The sequence below is a fragment of the Salvelinus alpinus genome, chromosome 19 (assembly GCF_045679555.1).
Source record: "Salvelinus alpinus chromosome 19, SLU_Salpinus.1, whole genome shotgun sequence".
Lineage (NCBI taxonomy): Eukaryota > Metazoa > Chordata > Actinopteri > Salmoniformes > Salmonidae > Salvelinus > Salvelinus alpinus.
In genome coordinates, this window is record NC_092104.1 from 8833337 (window position 1) to 8856014 (window position 22678).

A 22678-nucleotide genomic window follows, 5' to 3' on the forward strand; every position below is an offset into this window, starting at 1 on the left:
ATTAACATCGACGGGGCTGTAGTGGAGAGTGAGGGTCGAGCGTTTCAAGTTCCTTGGTGTACACATCACCAACGAACTATCATGGTCCAAACATACCAAGACAGTCGTGAAGAGGGCACGACAAAACATTTTCCCCCCTCAGGAGACTGAAAAGATTTGCCATTGATCCCCAGATCCTCAAAAGGTTCTACAGCTGCACCATCGAGAGCATCCTGGCATCCCTGCCTGGTATGGCAACTGCTCGGCATCTGACCATAAGGCACTACAGAGGGTAGTGCAAACGGCCCAGTACATCACTGGGGTCAAGCTTCCTGCCATCCTGGACCTATATAATAGGCAGCGTCAGATGAAAGCCCATAAAATTGTCAGAGACTCTAGTCACCCAAGTTATAGAGTTTTCTCTGCAACCGCACGGCAAGCGGTACCGGAGCACCAAGTCTAGGACCAAAAGGCTCCTCAACAGCTTCTACCCCCAAGCCATAAGACCGCTGAACAATTAATAAAATTGCCGTCGTACAATTTACATTGAACCCCCCCCTTTTGTACACTGATACTACTCACTGTTTATTATCTATGCATAGACACTTCACCCCCACCTACATATAGAAATTACCTCAACTAACCTGTACCCCCGCTCAGTGGCTCTGTAACGGTGCCCCCTGTATATAGTCTCGTTATTGTTATTCTTATTGTGTTACTTCTTATTTTAGTCTACTTGGTAACTATATCCTTAACTCTTCTTGAACTGCACTGTTGGTTAAGGGCTTGTAAGTAAGCATTTCACGGTAAAGTCTACACTTGTTGTATTCGGCACATTTGACAAATAAAGTTGGATTTGATTTCGTCACATTGAAACAATAGCTATTGAAGAGCGCAAAGTGGTTTAATGAATGACAGAGATAGCGGCAATCAACCCTCTTTAGTTGTAGATAGACGTCAAGTGCATTCCCTCATCCTTGATCAAACAGGTCAGATCAAAACCAATCCAATTTTATTTGTCACATGCGTCGAATACAACAGGTGTAGACCGAACAGTGAAATGCTTACTTACAAGCCCTTTACCAACAATGCAGTTTTAAAGAAAAATAAGAGTTGAGAAAATATTTACTAAATGAGCTAAAGTAAAATAAATGAGTAATAATAAAATAACAACGACAAGGCAGAGTAGAAGGGGTACAGGTTAGTTGAGGTAATATGTACATGCAGGTAGGGGTAAAGTGACTATGCATAGATAATAAACAGCGAGTAGCACCATGCTAAGAAAAAAAGGGGGTTGCTGGAGTCTTTGGAAATCCAGAGGTCCTGGATGGCAGGAAGCCACCCCCCCAGATACTAGCTAATTTAGCTAATGTTAACCGGGCTAGACTAATCCAGATTAGTTAGGGGATTAAAGAACAACTAACGTTAACTAGTAGATAGTAAAGCTAGCTAGCTGGTTACATATATTTATAGCTAACTAGCTTGAGATACGTAGAGGTTGATGCAGCACCTCCAGTTCATAGCTGGAGAGTCGACACCCAACCAGTATGATAGTTAGTGTCTATGTATGGGTTAACTAGCTGCTAACAACCTTCAGTGCCTATTGATTAAATCAGATGTTATTTGTCACATGCACCGAATACAACCGTACAGTCAAATGCTTACTTACAAGCCCTTAACTCTATTTCTTGAACTGCATTGTTGGTTAAGAAAATATTTACTAAACAAAGTAAAAAAAATAACAATTAAATAACTATAACGAGGCTACATACAGGGGGTACCGAGTCAATGTGCGTGGTACAAGGTTAGTTGAGGATTATGATAGTATCTTCTGGCCGGGGAGGTTTTGTTAGACATACTGCGGTACTTTGGCGACTAAGAAAGTATTTTTTAAAACATCCCGCTTTGGGCTGGATGTGTCCATGTGTAGTACATACAGTGCCTTAAAGTATTCACCCCCTGATACGTTCTCTACATTTTGTTGTGCACGAATTTAAAAAGGATTTTATTGAGATTTTGTCAATGGCCTACACACATGACAAAGTGGAATTATGTTTATATACATTTTAACAAATGAAAAGCTGAAATGTCTTTAGTCAATAAGTATTCAACCCCTTTGTTATGTCAAGCATAAATAACTTCAGGAGCAAAAATGTGGTTAAACCCTTAAAGTCGATATAAATATAAACTTGTCAAATTTAAACCTCAGTTTAAGTTAAGAGATGTGTTGAATTGGATGTGTCTCCATCCACCGATGTAAAACTTCAACATCTGCAGTGAAAGGTGACGTAGAGAGGTGTGTCAGACCATAAGACATCACGAAAATCTGTCTTCTCACAAAGTCGTCTGTAGCGTCTGAACGGTTTACCCTAAAAACTATTATGAACCCTCTATGGAAAGCTGAGACTCTCACGATGTCAGTGTTTTTCTCTGGGACGCCCACAGGCCTCAAGACTTATTGAAGGTCCCCCTGTACAAGTCGGGAAAAAAAATCATGGAAGTATACTGAACAAAAATGTAAAAGCAACATGTGATAATTGCAGTAACGATTTTACTGAGTTACAGTTCAATTAAGGACATTTGTCAATTTAAATTAATTCATTAGGCCCTTACTCTATGGATTTCACATGACTGGGCAGTGGCACAGCCATGGGTGGGCATAGGCCCACCCACGTGGGAGCCAGGCCATCCCACTGGGGAGTCAGGCCCAGCCAATCAGAATGAGTTTTTCCCCACAGAAGGGCTTTATTACAGACAGAAATACTCCTCAATTTCACCAGCTTTCCGGGTGGCTGGTCTCAAGACGATCCTGCAGGTTTAGAAACCTGTATTGGAGGTCCTGGGCTGGTCTGCGTGGTCTGCGGTTGTGAGGCCAGTTGAACGTACTGCCAAATTCTCTAAAACGGCGTTGGAGGCGGCTTATGGTAGAGAAATTAACATCCCATTTTCTGGCAACAACTCTGCTGAACATTCCTGCAGTCAGCATACCAATTGCATGCTCCATCAAAACTGGAATCTGTGGCATTGTGTTGTGAAACTTTTTGTCCCCAGTACAAAAGTGCACCTGTTTAATGATCATGCTGTTTAAAATCAGCTTCTTGATATGCCACACCTGTCAGGTGCATCTTGGCAAAGGAGAACTTCTCACTAACAGGGATGTAAACACATTTGTGGACAACATTTGAGAGAAATAAGCTTTTTGTTCGTATGGAACATTTCTGGGATCTTTTATTTCAGCTCAAGAAACATGGGACCAACACTTCACATGTTGCGTTTATATTTGTGTTCAGTGTATGACTGTTTAGTGCCAAAAATAGGAGGATAAATACAACAAAAAAATAATATATATTTTCTGATCTCTCAGATAAAGGATAGACAGTTCAGAATAAACTTCCTTAAATGTTTATTTTAGGACTGTTGTGCCATGTAATAAATATGTTATTCAATGTGTTTGTATGGCTAATAGCAGTAAGGCCAAATAAATGTTAATTAAAAAAAATTATATATATTTTTTGATACTTCAAGCAGTCTAAAAATTTAATATCCAATAGCAAAATGATCCTTGGTATGACCTTCTTTTAAAAAATCCATGTAGCTTAGTGGAACCCCCCCTCCCCCGGCTTAGACAGGTCTTAGACTTATCGGTTGACAAGTAACATAATACGTTGCATGGACTCAATAATAGTGTTTAAAATGGTTTTTGAATGACTACCTCATCTCTGTACACCACACATACAATTATCTTTGGTCCCTCAGTTGAGCAGTGACTTTCAAACAGTCTCAATCACAAAGACCAGGGAGGTTGGTAGATAGGTGCCTAACGGTAGATGGGTTTACATTTTTTTTTTTTAAAGCAGTCATTGAATGCCCCTTTGAGCGTGGTGAAATTATAAATTACACTTTGCATGATGAATCAATACACCCATTCAGTGCGAAGACACAGGCGTCCTTCCTAACTCAGTTGCCGAAGAGGAAGGAAACTGCTCAGGGATTTCACCATGAAGCCAATGGTGACTTTAAAACAGTTAAAGTTTGATGGCTGTGATAGGAGAAAACTGAGGATGGATCTACAGAGTGAAAAGGAGGAAGCCTGTACAGAATACAGATATTCCAAAACATGCATCCTCTTCGCAATAAGGAACTAAAGTAAAACTGCAAAAAAATGTGGCAAAGAAATGTACTTAATGTCCTGAATAAAAAGCGTTATGTTCGAGAAAAATCCAGCACCACATCACTGAGTACCACTTCATATATTCAAGCATGATGGTGGCTGCATCTATAATGGGTATGCTTGTCATCGGCAAGGACTAGGGAGTTTTTCAGGATAAAAAGAAACAGAATAGAGCTAAGCACAGGTAAAATGCTAGAGGAAAATACTGGGAGACAAATTCACCTTTCAGCAGGTCAATAACCTAAAACACAAGGCCAAATCTACACTGTAGCTTACCAAGACGACATTGAATGTTCCTGAGTCGCCTAGTTACAGTTTTGACTGAAATCTGCTTTAAAATATATGGCAAGACTTGAAAATGGCTGTCTAGACATGATCAACAAACAACTTGACAGAGCTAGAGGATTTGTTTAAAGAATAACGTGCTAACACTAATGTTAGATTTTTGTTTTTAAAACTTTGACATTACAGTATAGTGTAGATCGTTGACAAAAAAGTTATAAAATTGAATGCATTTTAATCCCACCTTGTAACACAACAAAATGTGGATAAAGTCAAGGGGTGTGAATACTTTCTGAAGGTACTGTACATGCATAATCTATGAGCATAATTACAGTTTAAGCTAAATTACACACAAAATTCCTCATTTGAAAGCAACTTGTACGGACGCTGCTCCGTGTCTTTTCCCCTACATTTCACCCCACATGGGCCAGCCCCCAAGAAATTCAGATTGTAGCCAATGAGCTCCAGCCCCTTGCATTTGAGTGACAGCTACCAAGAGACCTGCCCAGTATTATACATTCTTTATTTAAGCCTTATTTTACCAGGTAACTGGGCTGAGAACACATTCTCATCTGACAGCAACGACCTGTTGAATAGTTACATGGGAGAGGAGAGGGGATGAATGAGCCAAGCTGGGGATGATTAGGTGGCCATGATGGTATGAGGGCGAGATTGGGAATTTAGCCAGGACACACCCCTACTTTTAGGATTGGCTCTCTCCAAACATAACACACCTGATTCTATAATGGGGGAAGAAAAAAAAAAAACGCAACAAGCAGCAATTTGAACAATTTTACTGAGTTACAGTTCATATAAGGAAATCAGTAAATTGAAAAGTTAATTAGACCCTAATCTGTGGATTTGGGGAGCCCTGCCTATAGGGTTAGGGTCCCCCACACAGCCATGTTTTACAGTGCTTGTTTATGGACAACAGATGAAAGACAGCGGTGTTCCTTGCCTAAACATCAGACTGTTACCATGGTTACCCCATGGATATTCAGTCTGAAATAAATCTGCCTTAAAAAAAAATACCACAATAGTCTCTACAACCCAGAATGTTGAATAAAATATTTACACGCGGTTGCACAGTGCATTTGGAAAGTATTCAGTCACCTTGACTTTTTCTACATTGTTACATTACAGCCGTATTCTAAAATGTATTAAATTGTCGTTTCCCCCCCCCCTCAATCTACACACAACACCAATAAATAAAAATAAAATATATTTTTTGAAATGTTAGCAAAAAGTGAAATATCACATTTACATAAGTATTCAGACACTTTACTCAGTACTTTGTTTTCGCACCTTTGGCAGCAATTACAGCCTAGAGTCTTCTAGGCTATGACGCTACAAGCTAGGCACATCTTTATGTGGGGAGTTTCTCCCATTCTTCTCAACAGAGCCTCTCACGGTCTGTCAGGTTGGATGGGGAGTGTCGCTGCACAGGTATTTTCAGGTCTCTCCAAAGATCTTCGATCGGGTTCAAGTCCAGGCTCCGGCTGAGCAACTCAAGGACATTCAGAGATTTGTCCCGAAGCCACTCCTGTAATTGCTGCCAAAGGTTCTTCAACAAAGTACGGGTCTGAATACTTATGTAAATGTCATGAGTTTTTAAAATGTCTAATGTCTAATACATTCGCTAACATTTCTAAAAAACTGTTTTTGCTGTGTCATTATGGGGTATTGTGTGTAGATTGATGAGGTGGAAAAAACGATGTAATACATTTTTGAATAAGGCTGTAACGTAACAAAATGTGGAAAAAGTAAAGGGGTCTGAATACTTTCCGAATGCCCTGTACATTCTGTTGGTCCTTTTGATGGTAGGTGGTGAGGTTTACCCGATTTTTTGCAGCAGCCTTAGGTTCTGTCGCTTGTATTTTAAATTTCTAGAAGCATTGCACAATATGTAAACAATAACTGATTGTGCCACTCACTGCATGTAACAACAATCAGTTAGCGTGCAGCTCAGGCCCAGTCAATTTAACAACAAGAGCAGGTCTTTGTTTTGTTAATCAATAAAAATGCCCCAATAAATAAATATTTATTTTTTGGGGGGGGTATTGTTGTAACAATTATTCCGCTATTACTGTAGACATATTAAATACATTTTAAGGAATTACAATGCATACTTATTACATTTACAGTAGCTCCTTTAACACTGGGCAAAACAGTGTACAGTAAGTGTACATTTCGCATACGCGCAATTATTTTGATGTCATATGAAAGTAAGATAGATAGATGGCTTTATGTTTCTTGAACTGTACCGCAATTGTGAATTGATTCACGTTTAAATTGAGTATTTGGCCGTTTTGGCTGCCAAAGCCATTTCGCGTCTAAACAGAACATGTAAGACCCTTCATAAGGAGTAACGTTATGCTCATTTAGTCCATTATTGAGCTAGCAGCTAACGTTAGCTAGCTAGCTTTGTTAGCTAGCTTTGTCAGCTAGCCCATTCACAATGAGACCCACATTTAGCAAAGCCTATATGTTAACATTGATAATAGTCAGCTAAAGTGTATATTCGTGGACTAGCTAGCAAGCTACGACGAAAGACCAAGAAGCATCATTGGATGATGTGATGCATGCTCACCTACCCGCTGGGGAAGATCAGCTAGCTAGCTAACTAACTCCCGCACGTGTGATGTCTTCCTTACTTTGCATATATTGCAATCAATCGTCCATAAAGAGGGCGCCTTTTCAATGCATCACAGATGCAACAAAGGCTACTGATCTCCCTCTCCCATGCCAAAGATAACGCTGGACCAGATATGATCTTATTTCTCGGCCCATTCGCTGTATGAGAAGCAGTGACAAGCGGTCGATCAGTGACGTCGACAGTTAAAAGACCGCCCCTTACGGCGCATTACATTTTGGACCGGTTTCAATCGGACTCAATGTGTTTATGTTTGAGCTCTCGTTCCTCCCCTCTAAAATGGTCAAAATTGATATTGTAATTAAACTATGATTTTCAGGTACTATTCTGATTAGGGCATAATAGACATGAGGACTTGTTAGCAGGCTTTGCATTGATAAAGCTACTGAAGAGTTTTCTGGCATGATATGTTGATGATGACATTCCATTCATGAATGTCGTTAACCAGTATTTTCTTAGGATTTAGCGCCTTCAAGCGGATATAACAGATATGCCACACAATACTTATCACAGGATAGGACCCAATTTGGTCAGTGGGTCCCAGGGGACACTAATTAATGGGTAATAGTTAGGTACCATTGACTTGGGCCATGGTTCCGGTCTTGAAGCACGGGTTCGACTGCTCCTACAGTTTTGTTTCAGTACTGCAGTTTAACTGACGTTAAATTTCCATACACGGCCACAGAGAAATCAGATTAGAAAATTCCTAATAAGACACTTTAGTCATCACCTTTGTGCACAAAATATCCATTACATTATTCAAATAATTGTGTATAGGCTGTGTAGTGTATAGGCTGTGCAGGGTATAGGCTGTGCAGGGTATAGTCACGAACCGGCTCAAAACCCGTAACAAAAGGGAGACCACATGGAGATAAGGAATAACAAACTACATTTATTAACTAAGGTAAAGTAAATACAATTAACAATGGTGTGTGTGTAGTCAGTAGTGTAGGTGAGTGGTTGCGTGTATACATGTGATAAGTAGGGGTGTTGAAGGGTGCCAACACAAACAAACCAAATAACCACAACCAGGGGCCTGTTGCACAAAACTAGGATAAGGGATTAAGCCAGGATATCTTGGTGATCCTGGCTCAATTGATCCGTAATCCGGTTGCACTAAAGATGGATAGGGGGCAGGAGGATATGTTATGGTATAAATTACCATGGAGATTTATTCTGTGGAGCTAGCCTGCTCCAGACCAGGCTAAATTCCAGGATCTATTTAATCTCATCCCTAATGTCAGTCAGCAGTCACCACAAATGGAAACCAATAGTTATTTCACTGCTCACTATACATTGTTATCACATATAACTAGACCCACTGTTATTATTTAAACGTTTGTGATCATTAATTTCAATGATTTTGGATAAAAAATGATTTTTAGATGATGTTGCTATCATTAGATAATTTACAGTTTCCCATAGACTATAAGGCTATATATAAAATGATAGAATATTAGGGCCACAGAGGGGAAAAAAACACAAGTCATAATATTGTAACCAGTTGTTTTAAAGGAGGACAGTTGTTAAAATGACAGATGTGGGGCATTTCGTGAAATTATACTTCAGTATGGTTTCATAAACAAAGACATGCTGTTGTGCCAGAATATTAAGTATCACATTGTCATAAGTATCAAAACAATATGTAGCTTTTCTGCAGAAAGAACCAGCCTCATAAATGTATGACTTTATCCTTTTTCTTCAGTGTGGCCCTAGTACTCTGTCATATAAACAAATACACATTCCATATGAATATAAAAACACAATGTGTAACATTATGTTCCTTTATTGAATAAGGACAAAACAAAGCAGGTAAACCATCAGCTCCTTTCGAAACTGAAGTCACAGTGACTCTACAAGATGGAAAGCACAGAATCCAAGCATATTATACAAAATGATACATACACATTCAAAGGTCTGTATATAACACACCCTGCATGTCTGCACACTAAAATAAATGCAGGACAAATCCATACACATCAACTGAACAGACAAATGAATGGATGCAGTAGCCTCCCTGCAGCCTTGTATTACACACAGTATACCGCACAAACATCATAAGAGGCCAAATTCGTCAAAAAACGAACCCAAAAAAACCCAAATTCCTCTGCCACCGCAGGACATATTTAACCAAAATTGAAAGCACACATACTAACTAAAATAATTCAACACATATTGGTCCCTCAGCAGCCGACCACTGTCGTCATCAGGGAAGATTGCCGGATTGTCCCAGTCCATGGCTGGTGGCACTCTGGGGGCCCTCTCCTTCCTCAGGCAGGCCACATTGTGGAGGACAGCACAAGCCACTGTAATATCACATGCCCTAACAGGGCTGACCCTTAATTTGTGAAGGCAGTGAAAGCGTGCCTTCAGGAGGCCAAAGGTCATTTCAACTCTGGCCCTGGTCCTGGCATGGGCATGGTTGTAGGCCTGCTGTGCTTCCTGGGGGTCTGTGAAAGGTGTCAGGAGAAAAGGCTGGCAGCCATACCCCCTGTCTCCCAGCAACACACCAGAGAATTCACCTGTCAACACAAAATCTCATCATTACTACCTCATAAACACAGTGATATTCTTGACACAGCCATGATGGTTATAAATAGGGGTTGTGTGGCTTACCTTGTGATAGGCACTGATAGATTTCAGAGGCCCGAAAGATTCTGGAGTCATGGACTGAGCCAGGCCATTTTGCCACAACATTGCTGATCACACAGTCAGCATTGCAGACCATCTGAAATCATAAGATGAGGAATATTACACCAATCAATGCACATCACTGGCAATGCAGAGTGTTCGTCAATGGACAATATCAAAAAGTTATGTTCACCTGAACATTAATGCTGTGAAAGGATTTCCTATTCACAAAATCGGCCTCATGGGCACCTGAGGGGGCTTTTATCCTTATGTGTGTGCAGTCCACTGCACCAATGACATTGGGGAAACCTGTCATACAAAGTAATGAGTATCCTACTATGTGTTAACAGTTGTCCTGTAATTTGTAGATCCTCTTACCTGCAATCCTATAGAACTCCTCTTTGATGTCACAGAGTCTTCTGTGGCCAGGGAAGGAGATGAAGACATCTGCTAATGCTTTGATAGCCAGACACACACTCCTTATTGTGCGGCAAATTGTGGCCTTGTTCAGCTGTTCTGCATCCCCCACTGAGTACAGGAAGGCTCCACTAGCAAAAAAGCGCAAGGCCACACAAACCATTTGCTCCACACTCAGTGCATGGCTCCGTGCAGTGCGGTGCTTAATCCTGGGACCCAGTAGTCTGCATAGATACCTGATGCCATCTGCAGAAAACCTGTATCTTTCATATAGATGGTCATCAGGGAAGGCCAGTGGGTCCAACCGGTCCCTGAAGACCCTTTCTCGCCTGAAGGCTCTCCTCAGCACAAGTGCTTCTTCATCCACCACATCTCGCACGAATGGGCATGCCATTGTCAGAGCAGAAAGGAACACACAATTTTGGGCCTTCATATAGGCTAGTGGCCACACCTGGTGCTGGGGGGGTGGGCAAAAGAGGGCGATGCCTTATAACGATGACTTGGTTGTACTGATTGCTGGGAAAATAAAAAAAAACTTAGAAAGATGCCACCGTCCTGTGTGCTCACAATAAGAGCTCATATGTCATGGCTCACTTGACTTTACGAGAATATACCTAATTTTTATTTTGAGCTGTGTCATCTTCTTGGAGCTGGGGGAGGAAAGAAAGATAATGATTAATACATTTGTGTTACAGTTAGCATACAGTGTACATTGAAGGCATATCTCACCTCCCTCTCAAGTTTTTTTATTTCAAGGTCCAGTTTCCTAATTGTCCTCTTTTTTATTTCGGACTCCAGTGCAAGATTTTCCATCTTTTTCTTCTTGTACTGAATGTCTATGTCTGCCAGTTCTATTTGGCGCCGGAGGTGGTTGCCATACAACTTTCTGATAGCTTGTGAGCTCTGTGAACACAATACAATTAGCGCAGCTGGAATTTGGCAGGATGTGGTGTCCTTTTATTAATACGCACTATGTTGCCAGGCTGGTTTTCCCACTGTATAGCATCTGGGTCCTGTAAAAGAAATTTGATTTTTTGATTTTGATGAGGACTCCTCACCATTGTAGAGTAAATAGTACTTTCACAGTCTTAACATGATACCTCATGCCTTCTGGAATCCAGAGAGATGGTCTCCCCTCATCATCGTCTCCATCATGTGCTGTTGCTGCTAGTGCAGCAGCAACAGCACATGATGGAGACGATGATGAGGAGGAGACCATCTCTCTGGATTCCAGAAGGCATGAGGTATCATGTTAAGACTGTGAAAGTACTATTTACTCTACAATGGTGGGGCCTTCACCCTATCACATTTAATCGGATTCATATTGAAGCTAGTAGACAAGACATGCCAGGCCTACAGTATGCCTTTGATGGAGTACTCACTGGATCAGCATCGTCTGGTGCTTGTGCTGGTGGCTCTAACAGGAACACAGTGCTGCCAGACACTGCAAGGCAATAGGTAAACCAAAGTCAGACAGTCCAAATTGATTCAATATGAATGTGGTTGTATCCCATGTAGAGATGGAAGGACATACCTTGAATGAAGCGGGTGGCATCTTGGGAGGAACCTATGCTCGTCTCTTTCCCCCCAGGGATCCCCTCTAAGACGGGCCTGCCTTTATTTAGCTCCAAGGCCATGTCCTCTGCTGGGGTAAGGTCAGCCTTTGGTGACCCACCACCCGTGCCTTGTCTGTGGGTATTCTTTTTCACTGCTAAAACAGTACAGACAATGTGTGAGCAGGCACCTTCTGGGTACAATATATGCTTGTGCTTTGTTAAATATTAGTCAGGGACCATACCATTCTGCAGAATGTTCTTGTATTTGATTTTGACCTGCTGCCATGTCCGTTTTGGCCCGTTCATGTTTAATCTACACACACACACACACACACACACACATTTAATGGAGTCACACTGCAAAAAATTACTTGGTATTTTTGTCTTGTTTTCAGTAAAAATATCAAAAAATTTATCATAGCTTTATACAGTGTGATGGAGTTACTTTACACAATTTCACTCATATCTGCAGTGCATTTCAATAAAAAATTTAACCGTTTCATAATTACAGTACAACTGCATTTTTGGAGATGTGAATTAAATATTTGAATTGTAATTGTGATGTTTCAGCGGAGCGGTGAGTGTGTAATTGTGCACTACTTACGCATTCAGGCGGTCTGCAATACTTTGCCACGCTTTTTCTCTTTGCTTTATCACTGTGGCGGTGTTGCCTTTCTTCTTAATTATATCTTTTACCTCCTCGTATGCCTCCATGAGGATTTGTGCTTCCGACGGGGAAAAGTACGCGGCTCTAGTTGCCATGGTAAATCAGTTAATCTGTGATCTGTGGCGGGGTCTATTTGAGTGAGCCGTGAGCTGGGGCCCCAGGGGCCTGTTGCACAAAAGTAGAATTAAGACATCCGGGATAAATGACTCAGCTGAGCTCAATGAAGCCAAAACATGTGCGTCCAGGCTTAATTGGTTGCACAAAGACCAAGCCAGGATGAGCAGACACGGATTCATTAAGCCAGGTGAAACCAATCCTGGATAGGTGCGCGCTCACGGCTCACTCAAATAGACCCCGCCACAGATCACAGATTAACTGATTTACCATGGCAACTAGAGCCGCGTACTTTTCCCCGTCGGAAGCACAAATCCTCATGGAGGCATACGAGGAGGTAAAAGATATAATTAAGAAGAAAGGCAACACCGCCACAGTGATAAAGCAAAGAGAAAAAGCGTGGCAAAGTATTGCAGACCGCCTGAATGCGTAAGTAGTGCACAATTACACACTCACCGCTCCGCTGAAACATCACAATTACAATTCAAATATTTAATTCACATCTCCAAAAATGCAGTTGTACTGTAATTATGAAACGGTTAAATTTTTTATTGAAATGCACTGCAGATATGAGTGAAATTGTGTAAAGTAACTCCATCACACTGTATAAAGCTATGATAAATTTTTTGATATTTTTACTGAAAACAAGACAAAAATACCAAGTAATTTTTTGCAGTGTGACTCCATTAAATGTGTGTGTGTGTGTGTGTGTGTGTGTAGATTAAACATGAACGGGCCAAAACGGACATGGCAGCAGGTCAAAATCAAATACAAGAACATTCTGCAGAATGGTATGGTCCCTGACTAATATTTAACAAAGCACAAGCATATATTGTACCCAGAAGGTGCCTGCTCACACATTGTCTGTACTGTTTTAGCAGTGAAAAAGAATACCCACAGACAAGGCACGGGTGGTGGGTCACCAAAGGCTGACCTTACCCCAGCAGAGGACATGGCCTTGGAGCTAAATAAAGGCAGGCCCGTCTTAGAGGGGATCCCTGGGGGGAAAGAGACGAGCATAGGTTCCTCCCAAGATGCCACCCGCTTCATTCAAGGTATGTCCTTCCATCTCTACATGGGATACAACCACATTCATATTGAATCAATTTGGACTGTCTGACTTTGGTTTACCTATTGCCTTGCAGTGTCTGGCAGCACTGTGTTCCTGTTAGAGCCACCAGCACAAGCACCAGACGATGCTGATCCAGTGAGTACTCCATCAAAGGCATACTGTAGGCCTGGCATGTCTTGTCTACTAGCTTCAATATGAATCCGATTAAATGTGATAGGGTGAAGGCCCCACCATTGTAGAGTAAATAGTACTTTCACAGTCTTAACATGATACCTCATGCCTTCTGGAATCCAGAGAGATGGTCTCCTCCTCATCATCGTCTCCATCATGTGCTGTTGCTGCTGCACTAGCAGCAACAGCACATGATGGAGACGATGATGAGGGGAGACCATCTCTCTGGATTCCAGAAGGCATGAGGTATCATGTTAAGACTGTGAAAGTACTATTTACTCTACAATGGTGAGGAGTCCTCATCAAAATCAAAAAATCTAATTTCTTTTACAGGACCCAGATGCTATACAGTGGGAAAACCAGCCTGGCAACATAGTGCGTATTAATAAAAGGACACCACATCCTGCCAAATTCCAGCTGCGCTAATTGTATTGTGTTCACAGAGCTCACAAGCTATCAGAAAGTTGTATGGCAACCACCTCCGGCGCCAAATAGAACTGGCAGACATAGACATTCAGTACAAGAAGAAAAAGATGGAAAATCTTGCACTGGAGTCCGAAATAAAAAAGAGGACAATTAGGAAACTGGACCTTGAAATAAAAAAACTTGAGAGGGAGGTGAGATATGCCTTCAATGTACACTGTATGCTAACTGTAACACAAATGTATTAATCATTATCTTTCTTTCCTCCCCCAGCTCCAAGAAGATGACACAGCTCAAAATAAAAATTAGGTATATTCTCGTAAAGTCAAGTGAGCCATGACATATGAGCTCTTATTGTGAGCACACAGGACGGTGGCATCTTTCTAAGGTTTTTTTTATTTTCCCAGCAATCAGTACAACCAAGTCATCGTTATAAGGCATCGCCCTCTTTTGCCCACCCCCCCAGCACCAGGTGTGGCCACTAGCCTATATGAAGGCCCAAAATTGTGTGTTCCTTTCTGCTCTGACAATGGCATGCCCATTCGTGCGAGATGTGGTGGATGAAGAAGCACTTGTGCTGAGGAGAGCCTTCAGGCGAGAAAGGGTCTTCAGGGACCGGTTGGACCCACTGGCCTTCCCTGATGACCATCTATATGAAAGATACAGGTTTTCTGCAGATGGCATCAGGTATCTATGCAGACTACTGGGTCCCAGGATTAAGCACCGCACTGCACGGAGCCATGCACTGAGTGTGGAGCAAATGGTTTGTGTGGCCTTGCGCTTTTTTGCTAGTGGAGCCTTCCTGTACTCAGTGGGGGATGCAGAACAGCTGAACAAGGCCACAATTTGCCGCACAATAAGGAGTGTGTGTCTGGCTATCAAAGCATTAGCAGATGTCTTCATCTCCTTCCCTGGCCACAGAAGACTCTGTGACATCAAAGAGGAGTTCTATAGGATTGCAGGTAAGAGGATCTACAAATTACAGGACAACTGTTAACACATAGTAGGATACTCATTACTTTGTGTGACAGGTTTCCCCAATGTCATTGGTGCAGTGGACTGCACACACATAAGGATAAAAGCCCCCTCAGGTGCCCATGAGGCCGATTTTGTGAATAGGAAATCCTTTCACAGCATTAATGTTCAGGTGAACATAACTTTTTGATATTGTCCATTGACGAACACTCTGCATTGCCAGTGATGTGCATTGATTGGTGTAATATTCCTCATCTTATGATTTCAGATGGTCTGCAATGCTGACTGTGTGATCAGCAATGTTGTGGCAAAATGGCCTGGCTCAGTCCATGACTCCAGAATCTTTCGGGCCTCTGAAATCTATCAGTGCCTATCACAAGGTAAGCCACACAACCCCTATTTATAACCATCATGGCTGTGTCAAGAATATCACTGTGTTTATGAGGTAGTAATGATGAGATTTTGTGTTGACAGGTGAATTCTCTGGTGTGTTGCTGGGAGACAGGGGGTATGGCTGCCAGCCTTTTCTCCTGACACCTTTCACAGACCCCCAGGAAGCACAGCAGGCCTACAACCATGCCCATGCCAGGACCAGGGCCAGAGTTGAAATGACCTTTGGCCTCCTGAAGGCACGCTTTCACTGCCTTCACAAATTAAGGGTCAGCCCTGTTAGGGCATGTGATATTACTGTGGCTTGTGCTGTCCTCCACAATGTGGCCTGCCTGAGGAAGGAGAGGGCCCCCAGAGTGCCACCAGCCATGGACTGGGACAATCCGGCAATCTTCCCTGATGACGACAGTGGTCGGCTGCTGAGGGACCAATATGTGTTGAATTATTTTAGTTAGTATGTGTGCTTTCAATTTTGGTTAAATATGTCCTGCGGTGGCAGAGGAATTTGGGTTTTTTTGGGTTCGTTTTTTGACGAATTTGGCCTCTTATGATGTTTGTGCGGTATACTGTGTGTAATACAAGGCTGCAGGGAGGCTACTGCATCCATTCATTTGTCTGTTCAGTTGATGTGTATGGATTTGTCCTGCATTTATTTTAGTGTGCAGACATGCAGGGTGTGTTATATACAGACCTTTGAATGTGTATGTATCATTTTGTATAATATGCTTGGATTCTGTGCTTTCCATCTTGTAGAGTCACTGTGACTTCAGTTTCGAAAGGAGCTGATGGTTTACCTGCTTTGTTTTGTCCTTATTCAATAAAGGAACATAATGTTACACATTGTGTTTTTATATTCATATGGAATGTGTATTTGTTTATATGACAGAGTACTAGGGCCACACTGAAGAAAAAGGATAAAGTCATACATTTATGAGGCTGGTTCTTTCTGCAGAAAAGCTACATATTGTTTTGATACTTATGACAATGTGATACTTAATATTCTGGCACATCAGCATGTCTTTGTTTATGAAACCATACTGAAGTACAATTTCACGAAATGCCCCACATCTGTCATTTTAACAACTGTCCTCCTTTAAAACAACTGGTTACAATATTATGACTTGTGTTTTTTTCCCCTCTGTGGCCCTAATATTCTATCATTTTATATATAGCCTTATAGTCTATGGGAAACTGTAAATTATCTAATGATAGCAACATCATCTAAAAATCATTTTTTATCCAAAATCATTGAAATTAATGATCACAAACGTTTAAATAATAACAGTGGGTCTAGTTATATGTGATAACAATGTATAGTGAGCAGTGAAATAACTATTGGTTTCCATTTGTGGTGACTGCTGACTGACATTAGGGATGAGATTAAATAGATCCTGGAATTTAGCCTGGTCTGGAGCAGGCTAGCTCCACAGAATAAATCTCCATGGTAATTTATACCATAACATATCCTCCTGCCCCCTATCCATCTTTAGTGCAACCGGATTACGGATCAATTGAGCCAGGATCACCAAGATATCCTGGCTTAATCCCTTATCCTAGTTTTGTGCAACAGGCCCCAGTTCTACTTTGTGGAGGATTAAGTGCCTTGAGTTGAACAAGGGATCAACGGCAGGAGAAGGCAGGCCTACAGGAGACGGTAGGCCTACATGGGATCAGACACAGCAGCCTTCCAGTGTCAATAATGGCTACTTTTTCATGTAGGCTATAATAATAGTCATGAAAATGTGGTTAAAACTAATGGAGACATCATGGAAAATGTGTATGAACCCTTAATAGTAAATAACCAGAGATCTTAATAGTAAATAACCAGAGATCTTAATAGTAAATAACCAGAGATCTTAATAGTAAATAACCAGAGATCTTAACAGTAAATAACCAGAGATCTTAACAGTAAATAACCAGATATCTTAATAGTAAATAACCAGAGATCTTAATAGTAAATAACCAGAGATCTTAACAGTAAATAACCAGAGATCTTAACAGTAAATAACCAGAGATCTTAATAGTAAATAACCAGAGATCTTAACAGTAAATAACCAGAGATCTTAATAGTAAATAACCAGAGATATTAACAGTAAATAACCAGAGATCTTAATAGTAAATAACCAGAGATATTAACAGTAAATAACCAGAGATGTTAATAGTAAATAACCAGAGATGTTAATAGTAAATAACCAGAGATGTTAATAGTAAATAACCAGAGATGTTAACAGTAAATAACCAGAGATCTTAAAAGTAAATAACCAGACATCTTAACAGTAAATAACCAGACATCTTAATAGTAAATAACCAGAGATCTTAATAGTAAATAACCAGAGATCTTAATAGTAAATAACCAGAGATCTTAATAGTAAATAACCAGAGATCTTAATAGTAAATAACCAGAGATCTTAATAGTGAATAACCAGAGATCTTAATAGTGAATAACCAGAGATCTTAACAGTAAATAACCAGAGATCTTAACAGTAAATAACCAGAGATCTTAATAGTAAATAACCAGAGATCTTAACAGTAAATAACCAGATATCTTAATAGTAAATAACCAGAGATCTTAATAGTAAATAACCAGAGATCTTAACAGTAAATAACCAGAGATCTTAATAGTAAATAACCAGAGATCTTAATAGTAAATAACCAGAGATCTTAACAGTAAATAACCAGAGATCTTAATAGTAAATAACCAGAGATATTAACAGTAAATAACCAGAGATCTTAATAGTAAATAACCAGAGATATTAACAGTAAATAACCAGACATCTTAACAGTAAATAACCAGAGATCTTAATAGTAAATAACCAGAGATCTTAATAGTAAATAACCAGAGATCTTAACAGTAAATAACCAGAGATCTTAAAAGTAAATAACCAGACATCTTAACAGTAAATAACCAGACATCTTAATAGTAAATAACCAGAGATCTTAATAGTAAATAACCAGAGATCTTAATAGTAAATAACCAGAGATCTTAATAGTAAATAACCAGAGATCTTAATAGTAAATAACCAGAGATCTTAATAGTGAATAACCAGATATCTTAATAGTGAATAACCAGAGATCTTAACAGTAAATAACCAGAGATCTTAACAGTAAATAACCAGAGATCTTAATAGTAAATAACCAGAGGTCTTAATAGTAAATAACCAGAGATCTTAATAGTAAATAACCAGAGATCTTAATAGTAAATAACCAGAGATCTTAATAGTAAATAACCAGAGATCTTAATAGTAAATAACCAGAGATCTTAATAGTAAATAACCAGAGATCTTAATAGTAAATAACCAGAGATCTTAATAGTAAATAACCAGAGATCGTTAATAGTAAATAACCAGAGATCTTAAAGTAAATAACCAGAGATCTTAAAGTAAATAACCAGAGATCTTAACAGTAAATAACCAGAGATCTTAATAGTAAATAACCAGAGATCTTAATAGTAAATAACCAGAGATCTTAAAGTAAATAACCAGAGATCTTAACAGTAAATAACCAGAGATCTTAATAGTAAATAACCAGAGATATTAACAGTAAATAACCAGAGATCTTAATAGTAAATAACCAGAGATTTAACAGTAAATAACCAGAATCTTAAAGTAAATAACCAGAGATCTTAATAGTAAATAACCAGAGATCTTAATAGTAAATAACCAGAGATCTTAAAAGTAAATAACCAGAGATCTTAATAGTAAATAACCAGAGATGTTAATAGTAAATAACCAGAGATCTTAATAGTAAATAACCAGAGATCTTAACAGTAAATAACCAGAGATCTTAATAGTGTAACGGCTGATGCTCTCCTCATCCTCGGAAGAGGTGAGGAGAGAAGGATCTTCAGACCAAAACGCAGGCTCAGGGAAATAAGCCATCTTTATTATAAATTACGATGGCACACGAAACGAAACAAAACACTTTCCAAACTACAAAATAAGAAAACGACGTTGACGCAACCTGAACATAAACTTACATAACTAAACATAAACTTACGTACAGGAAAACAGACGACATCGAAACGAAACGAAACAAACAAACGCTACAGTCCCATGTGGTACGAACAGACATACGGACACAGGAGACAATCACCCACAACGAACACTGTGACAACGCCTACCTAAATATGACTCTTAATTAGAGGAACGCCAAACACCTGCCTCTAATTAAGAGCCATACCAGGTAACCCAAAACCAACACAGAAACAGAAAACATAGAATGCCCACCCAACCTCACGTCCTGACCAATTAACACACAAAAACTAACAGAAATAGGTCAGGAACGTGACAGTACCCCCCCCACAAGGTGCGAACTCCGGACGCACCAGCACAAAGTCTAGGGGAGGGTCTGGGTGGGCATCTAACCACGGTGGTGGCTCAGGCTCCGGGCGCGGTTCCCACCCCACCATATTCCATCCTAGCCCCCTCCCTTCAAGAATGTCCACCCTCTTACTTCCCCCACAAAATCCTCCTAATAACATATCTAATAATGACAATACCGGGACAGAGAGATAAACCAAGACAGAGGGATAGATAAGACTATAGAGGTAGATAAAGATAGAGAGGGAGATCAGGATAGAGGGGCAACTCCGGACTGAAAGGCAGCTCCGGACAGAGAGACAGCTCTGGACTGATGGGCAGTTCTGGGTATTTAGCCTTTTCAGGCTGAAGGGCAGCTCATGGCTGACTGACGAATCTCGACGCTCATGGCTGGCTGACGGCTCTCGACGCTCATGGCAGGCTGACGGCTCTCGACGCTCATGGCAGGCTGACGGCTCTCGACGCTCATGGCAGGCTGACGGCTCTCGACGCTCATGGCAGGCTGACGGCTCTCGACGCTCATGGCGCTCTGACGGCTCTCGACGCTCATGGCGCTCTGACGGCTCTGGCTGCTCATGGCGCTCTGACGGCTCTGGCTGCTCATGGCGCTCTGACGGCTCTGGCTGCTCATGGCGCTCTGACGGCTCTGGCTGCTCATGGCGCTCTGACGGCTCTGGCTGCTCATGGCGCTCTGACGGCTCTGGCTGCTCATGGCGCTCTGACGGCTCTGGCTGCTCATGGCGCTCTGACGGCTCTGGCTGCTCATGGCGCTCTGACGGCTCTGGCTGCTCATGGCGCTCTGACGGCTCTGGCTGCTCATGGCTCGCTGGCGGCTCTGGCAGATCCTGTCTGGTTGGCGGCTCTGGCAGATCCTGTCTGGTTGGCGGCTCTGGCAGATCCTGTCTGATTGGCGGCTCTGGCAGATCCTGTCTGATTGGCGGCTCTGGCAGATCCTGTCTGGTTGGCGGCTCTGGCAGATCCTGTCTGGTTGGCGGCTCTGGCAGATCCTGTCTGACGGGCGGCTCTAGCGGCTCCTGTCTGGCGGACGGCTCTAGCGGCTCCTGTCTGGCGGACGGCTCTGTAGGCTCATGGCAGACGGGCGGCTTTGCAGGCTCATGGCAGACGGGCGGCTTTGCAGGCTCATTGCAGACGGATGGCACAGACGGCGCTGGGGAGACGGATGGCTCAGATGGCGCTGGGGAGACGGATGGCTCAGATGGCGCTGGGGAGACGGATGGCTCAGATGGCGCTGGGGAGACGGATGGCTCAGATGGCGCTGGGGAGACGGATGGCTCAGATGGCGCTGGGGAGACGGATGGCTCAGATGGCGCTGGGGAGACGGATGGCTCAGATGGCGCTGGTGAGACGGATGGCTCTGGCCGGATACGGCGCACTGTAGACCTGGTGCGTGGTGCCGGAACTGGAGGCACCGTGCTAATGATAAGCACCTTCCTACTAGTGCGGGGAGCAGGGACAGGGCACACTGTATTCTCAAAGCCTACTCTACCCCTGATGCGTGGTACCGGCACTGGTGACGCCGGGCTGAGGACAAGCACATCAGGATTAGTAGGGGGAGAATATACAGTGTGTACAGGGCTCTGGAGACGCACTGGTAGCTTAGTGCGTGGGGCCGGAACTGGAGGCACCGGGCTAGATACACGCACTACAGGGAGAGTGCGTGGAGGAGGAACAGGGCTCAGGATACGCACTGGTAGCCTAGTGCGTAGTGTAGACACTGTAGGTACTAGGCTGGGGCGGGGAGGTGGTGCCGGAAATACCGGACCGTGGAGGCGTACTGGCACTCTTGAGCATTGAGCTTGCCCAACCTTACCTGGTTGAATACTCCCGGTTGCCCGACCAGTGCGGGGAGGTGGAATAACCCGCACCGGGCTATGTAGGCGAACCGGGGAAACCATGCGTAAGGCAGGTGCCATGTATGCCGGCCCGAGGAGACGCACTGGAGACCAGACGCGTTGAGCCGGCCTCATGACACCTGGCTCAATACTCAATCTAGCCCTACCAGTGCGGGGAGGTGGAATAACCCGCACTGGGCTATGCACTCGTACAGGAGACACCGTGCGCTCTACTGCGTAACACGGCGCCTGCCCGTACTCCCGCTCTCCACGGTAAGCCTGGGAAGTGGGCGCAGGTCTCCTACCTGCCCTTGGCCCACTATCTCCTAGCCCCCCCCCAAGAAATTTTTGGGAATTACTTACGGGCTTTTTTGGCTTCCGTGCCAGACGCGTTCCCTCATAGCTCCGGTTCCTCTCTCCGGTAGCCTCTGCTCTCCTCAGTGCCTCCACCTGTTCCCATGGCTTTTCGGGCTTCCAGCCACGTCTCCTTGCTGCCTCCTCAAACCACCGCTCCTGGGCTTTAGCTGCCTCCCTCTCTTCCTGGGAACGGCGATTTTCTCCTGCCTTAGCCCAGGGACCTTCTCCATTCATTATCTGCTCCCATGTCCAGAAATCCTTGTTTTTCTCCTGTCCCTTACTCCGTTTATTTTTCCCTTGCCGCTTGGTCTTAGCGTGTTGGTGGGTGATTCTGTAACGGCTGATGCTCTCCTCATCCTCGGAAGAGGTGAGGAGAGAAGGATCTTCAGACCAAAACGCAGGCTCAGGGAAATAAGCCATCTTTATTATAAATTACGATGGCACACGAAACGAAACAAAACACTTTCCAAACTACAAAATAAGAAAACGACGTTGACGCAACCTGAACATAAACTTACATAACTAAACATAAACTTACGTACAGGAAAACAGACGACATCGAAACGAAACAAACAAACGCTACAGTCCCATGTGGTACGAACAGACATACGGACACAGGAGACAATCACCCACAACGAACACTGTGAC

General features: G+C 42.5%; 3 protein-coding genes and 2 long non-coding RNA genes across 8 annotated transcripts in view; 2 read left to right on the plus strand and 3 right to left on the minus strand.

The window, feature by feature from the left end:
- Positions 1-7263, minus strand: part of slc39a14 (solute carrier family 39 member 14) — a 44394-nt gene extending 37131 nt beyond the window's left edge. For 2 of the 4 annotated variants that reach the window (XM_071352244.1, XM_071352246.1), the window contains exon 1: positions 7027-7261. The gene's annotated coding sequence lies outside the window, so the exon portion shown is untranslated. Of the gene's footprint in view, positions 1-7022 lie in introns of all 4 variants that reach the window. The other 2 variants (XM_071352247.1, XM_071352245.1) reach the window with 2 other exon arrangements.
- Positions 7264-8855: 1592 nt separating this feature from the next.
- LOC139544974 (putative nuclease HARBI1) lies at positions 8856-11261 on the minus strand. Its single transcript, XM_071352231.1, has 7 exons — positions 11105-11261; positions 10863-11036; positions 10748-10783; positions 10095-10649; positions 9910-10025; positions 9702-9813; positions 8856-9607 (listed from the first exon to the last, which is right to left on the minus strand). Exons 4-7 carry the CDS (start codon positions 10564-10566, stop codon positions 9237-9239), a joined length of 1071 nt encoding a protein of 356 aa, XP_071208332.1. The 5' UTR covers positions 10567-10649; positions 10748-10783; positions 10863-11036; positions 11105-11261; the 3' UTR covers positions 8856-9236.
- A 169-nt stretch (positions 11262-11430) lies between these two features.
- LOC139544982 (uncharacterized) lies at positions 11431-12499 on the minus strand. The gene is made up of 3 exons (XR_011668977.1): positions 11932-12499; positions 11668-11844; positions 11431-11577 (listed from the first exon to the last, which is right to left on the minus strand). It is a non-coding gene; the product is annotated as an uncharacterized lncRNA (long non-coding RNA).
- An 11-nt stretch (positions 12500-12510) lies between these two features.
- On the plus strand, positions 12511-13760 carry LOC139544983 (uncharacterized). Its single transcript, XR_011668978.1, has 3 exons — positions 12511-13261; positions 13349-13525; positions 13616-13760. It is a non-coding gene; the product is annotated as an uncharacterized lncRNA (long non-coding RNA).
- Positions 13761-13969: 209 nt separating this feature from the next.
- Positions 13970-17070, plus strand: LOC139544975 (putative nuclease HARBI1). The gene is made up of 6 exons (XM_071352232.1): positions 13970-14330; positions 14410-14445; positions 14544-15098; positions 15168-15283; positions 15380-15491; positions 15586-17070. Exons 3-6 carry the CDS (start codon positions 14627-14629, stop codon positions 15954-15956), a joined length of 1071 nt encoding a protein of 356 aa, XP_071208333.1. The 5' UTR covers positions 13970-14330; positions 14410-14445; positions 14544-14626; the 3' UTR covers positions 15957-17070.
- Positions 17071-22678: the final 5608 nt, after the last annotated feature.

Excerpts from the sequence above, each read along its gene's own strand:
- LOC139544974 (XM_071352231.1), bottom strand. The coding sequence starts at position 10,566 with ATGAAGGCCCAAAATTGTGTGTTCCTTTCTGCTCTGACAATGGCATGC. Across the intron at positions 9,814-9,909 it reads TTCACAGCATTAATGTTCAG|ATGGTCTGCAATGCTGACTG; the intron begins GTGAACATAACT and ends TTATGATTTCAG. Across the intron at positions 9,608-9,701 it reads CTATCAGTGCCTATCACAAG|GTGAATTCTCTGGTGTGTTG; the intron begins GTAAGCCACACA and ends TTGTGTTGACAG.
- LOC139544975 (XM_071352232.1), top strand. The coding sequence starts at position 14,627 with ATGAAGGCCCAAAATTGTGTGTTCCTTTCTGCTCTGACAATGGCATGC. Across the intron at positions 15,284-15,379 it reads TTCACAGCATTAATGTTCAG|ATGGTCTGCAATGCTGACTG; the intron begins GTGAACATAACT and ends TTATGATTTCAG. Across the intron at positions 15,492-15,585 it reads CTATCAGTGCCTATCACAAG|GTGAATTCTCTGGTGTGTTG; the intron begins GTAAGCCACACA and ends TTGTGTTGACAG.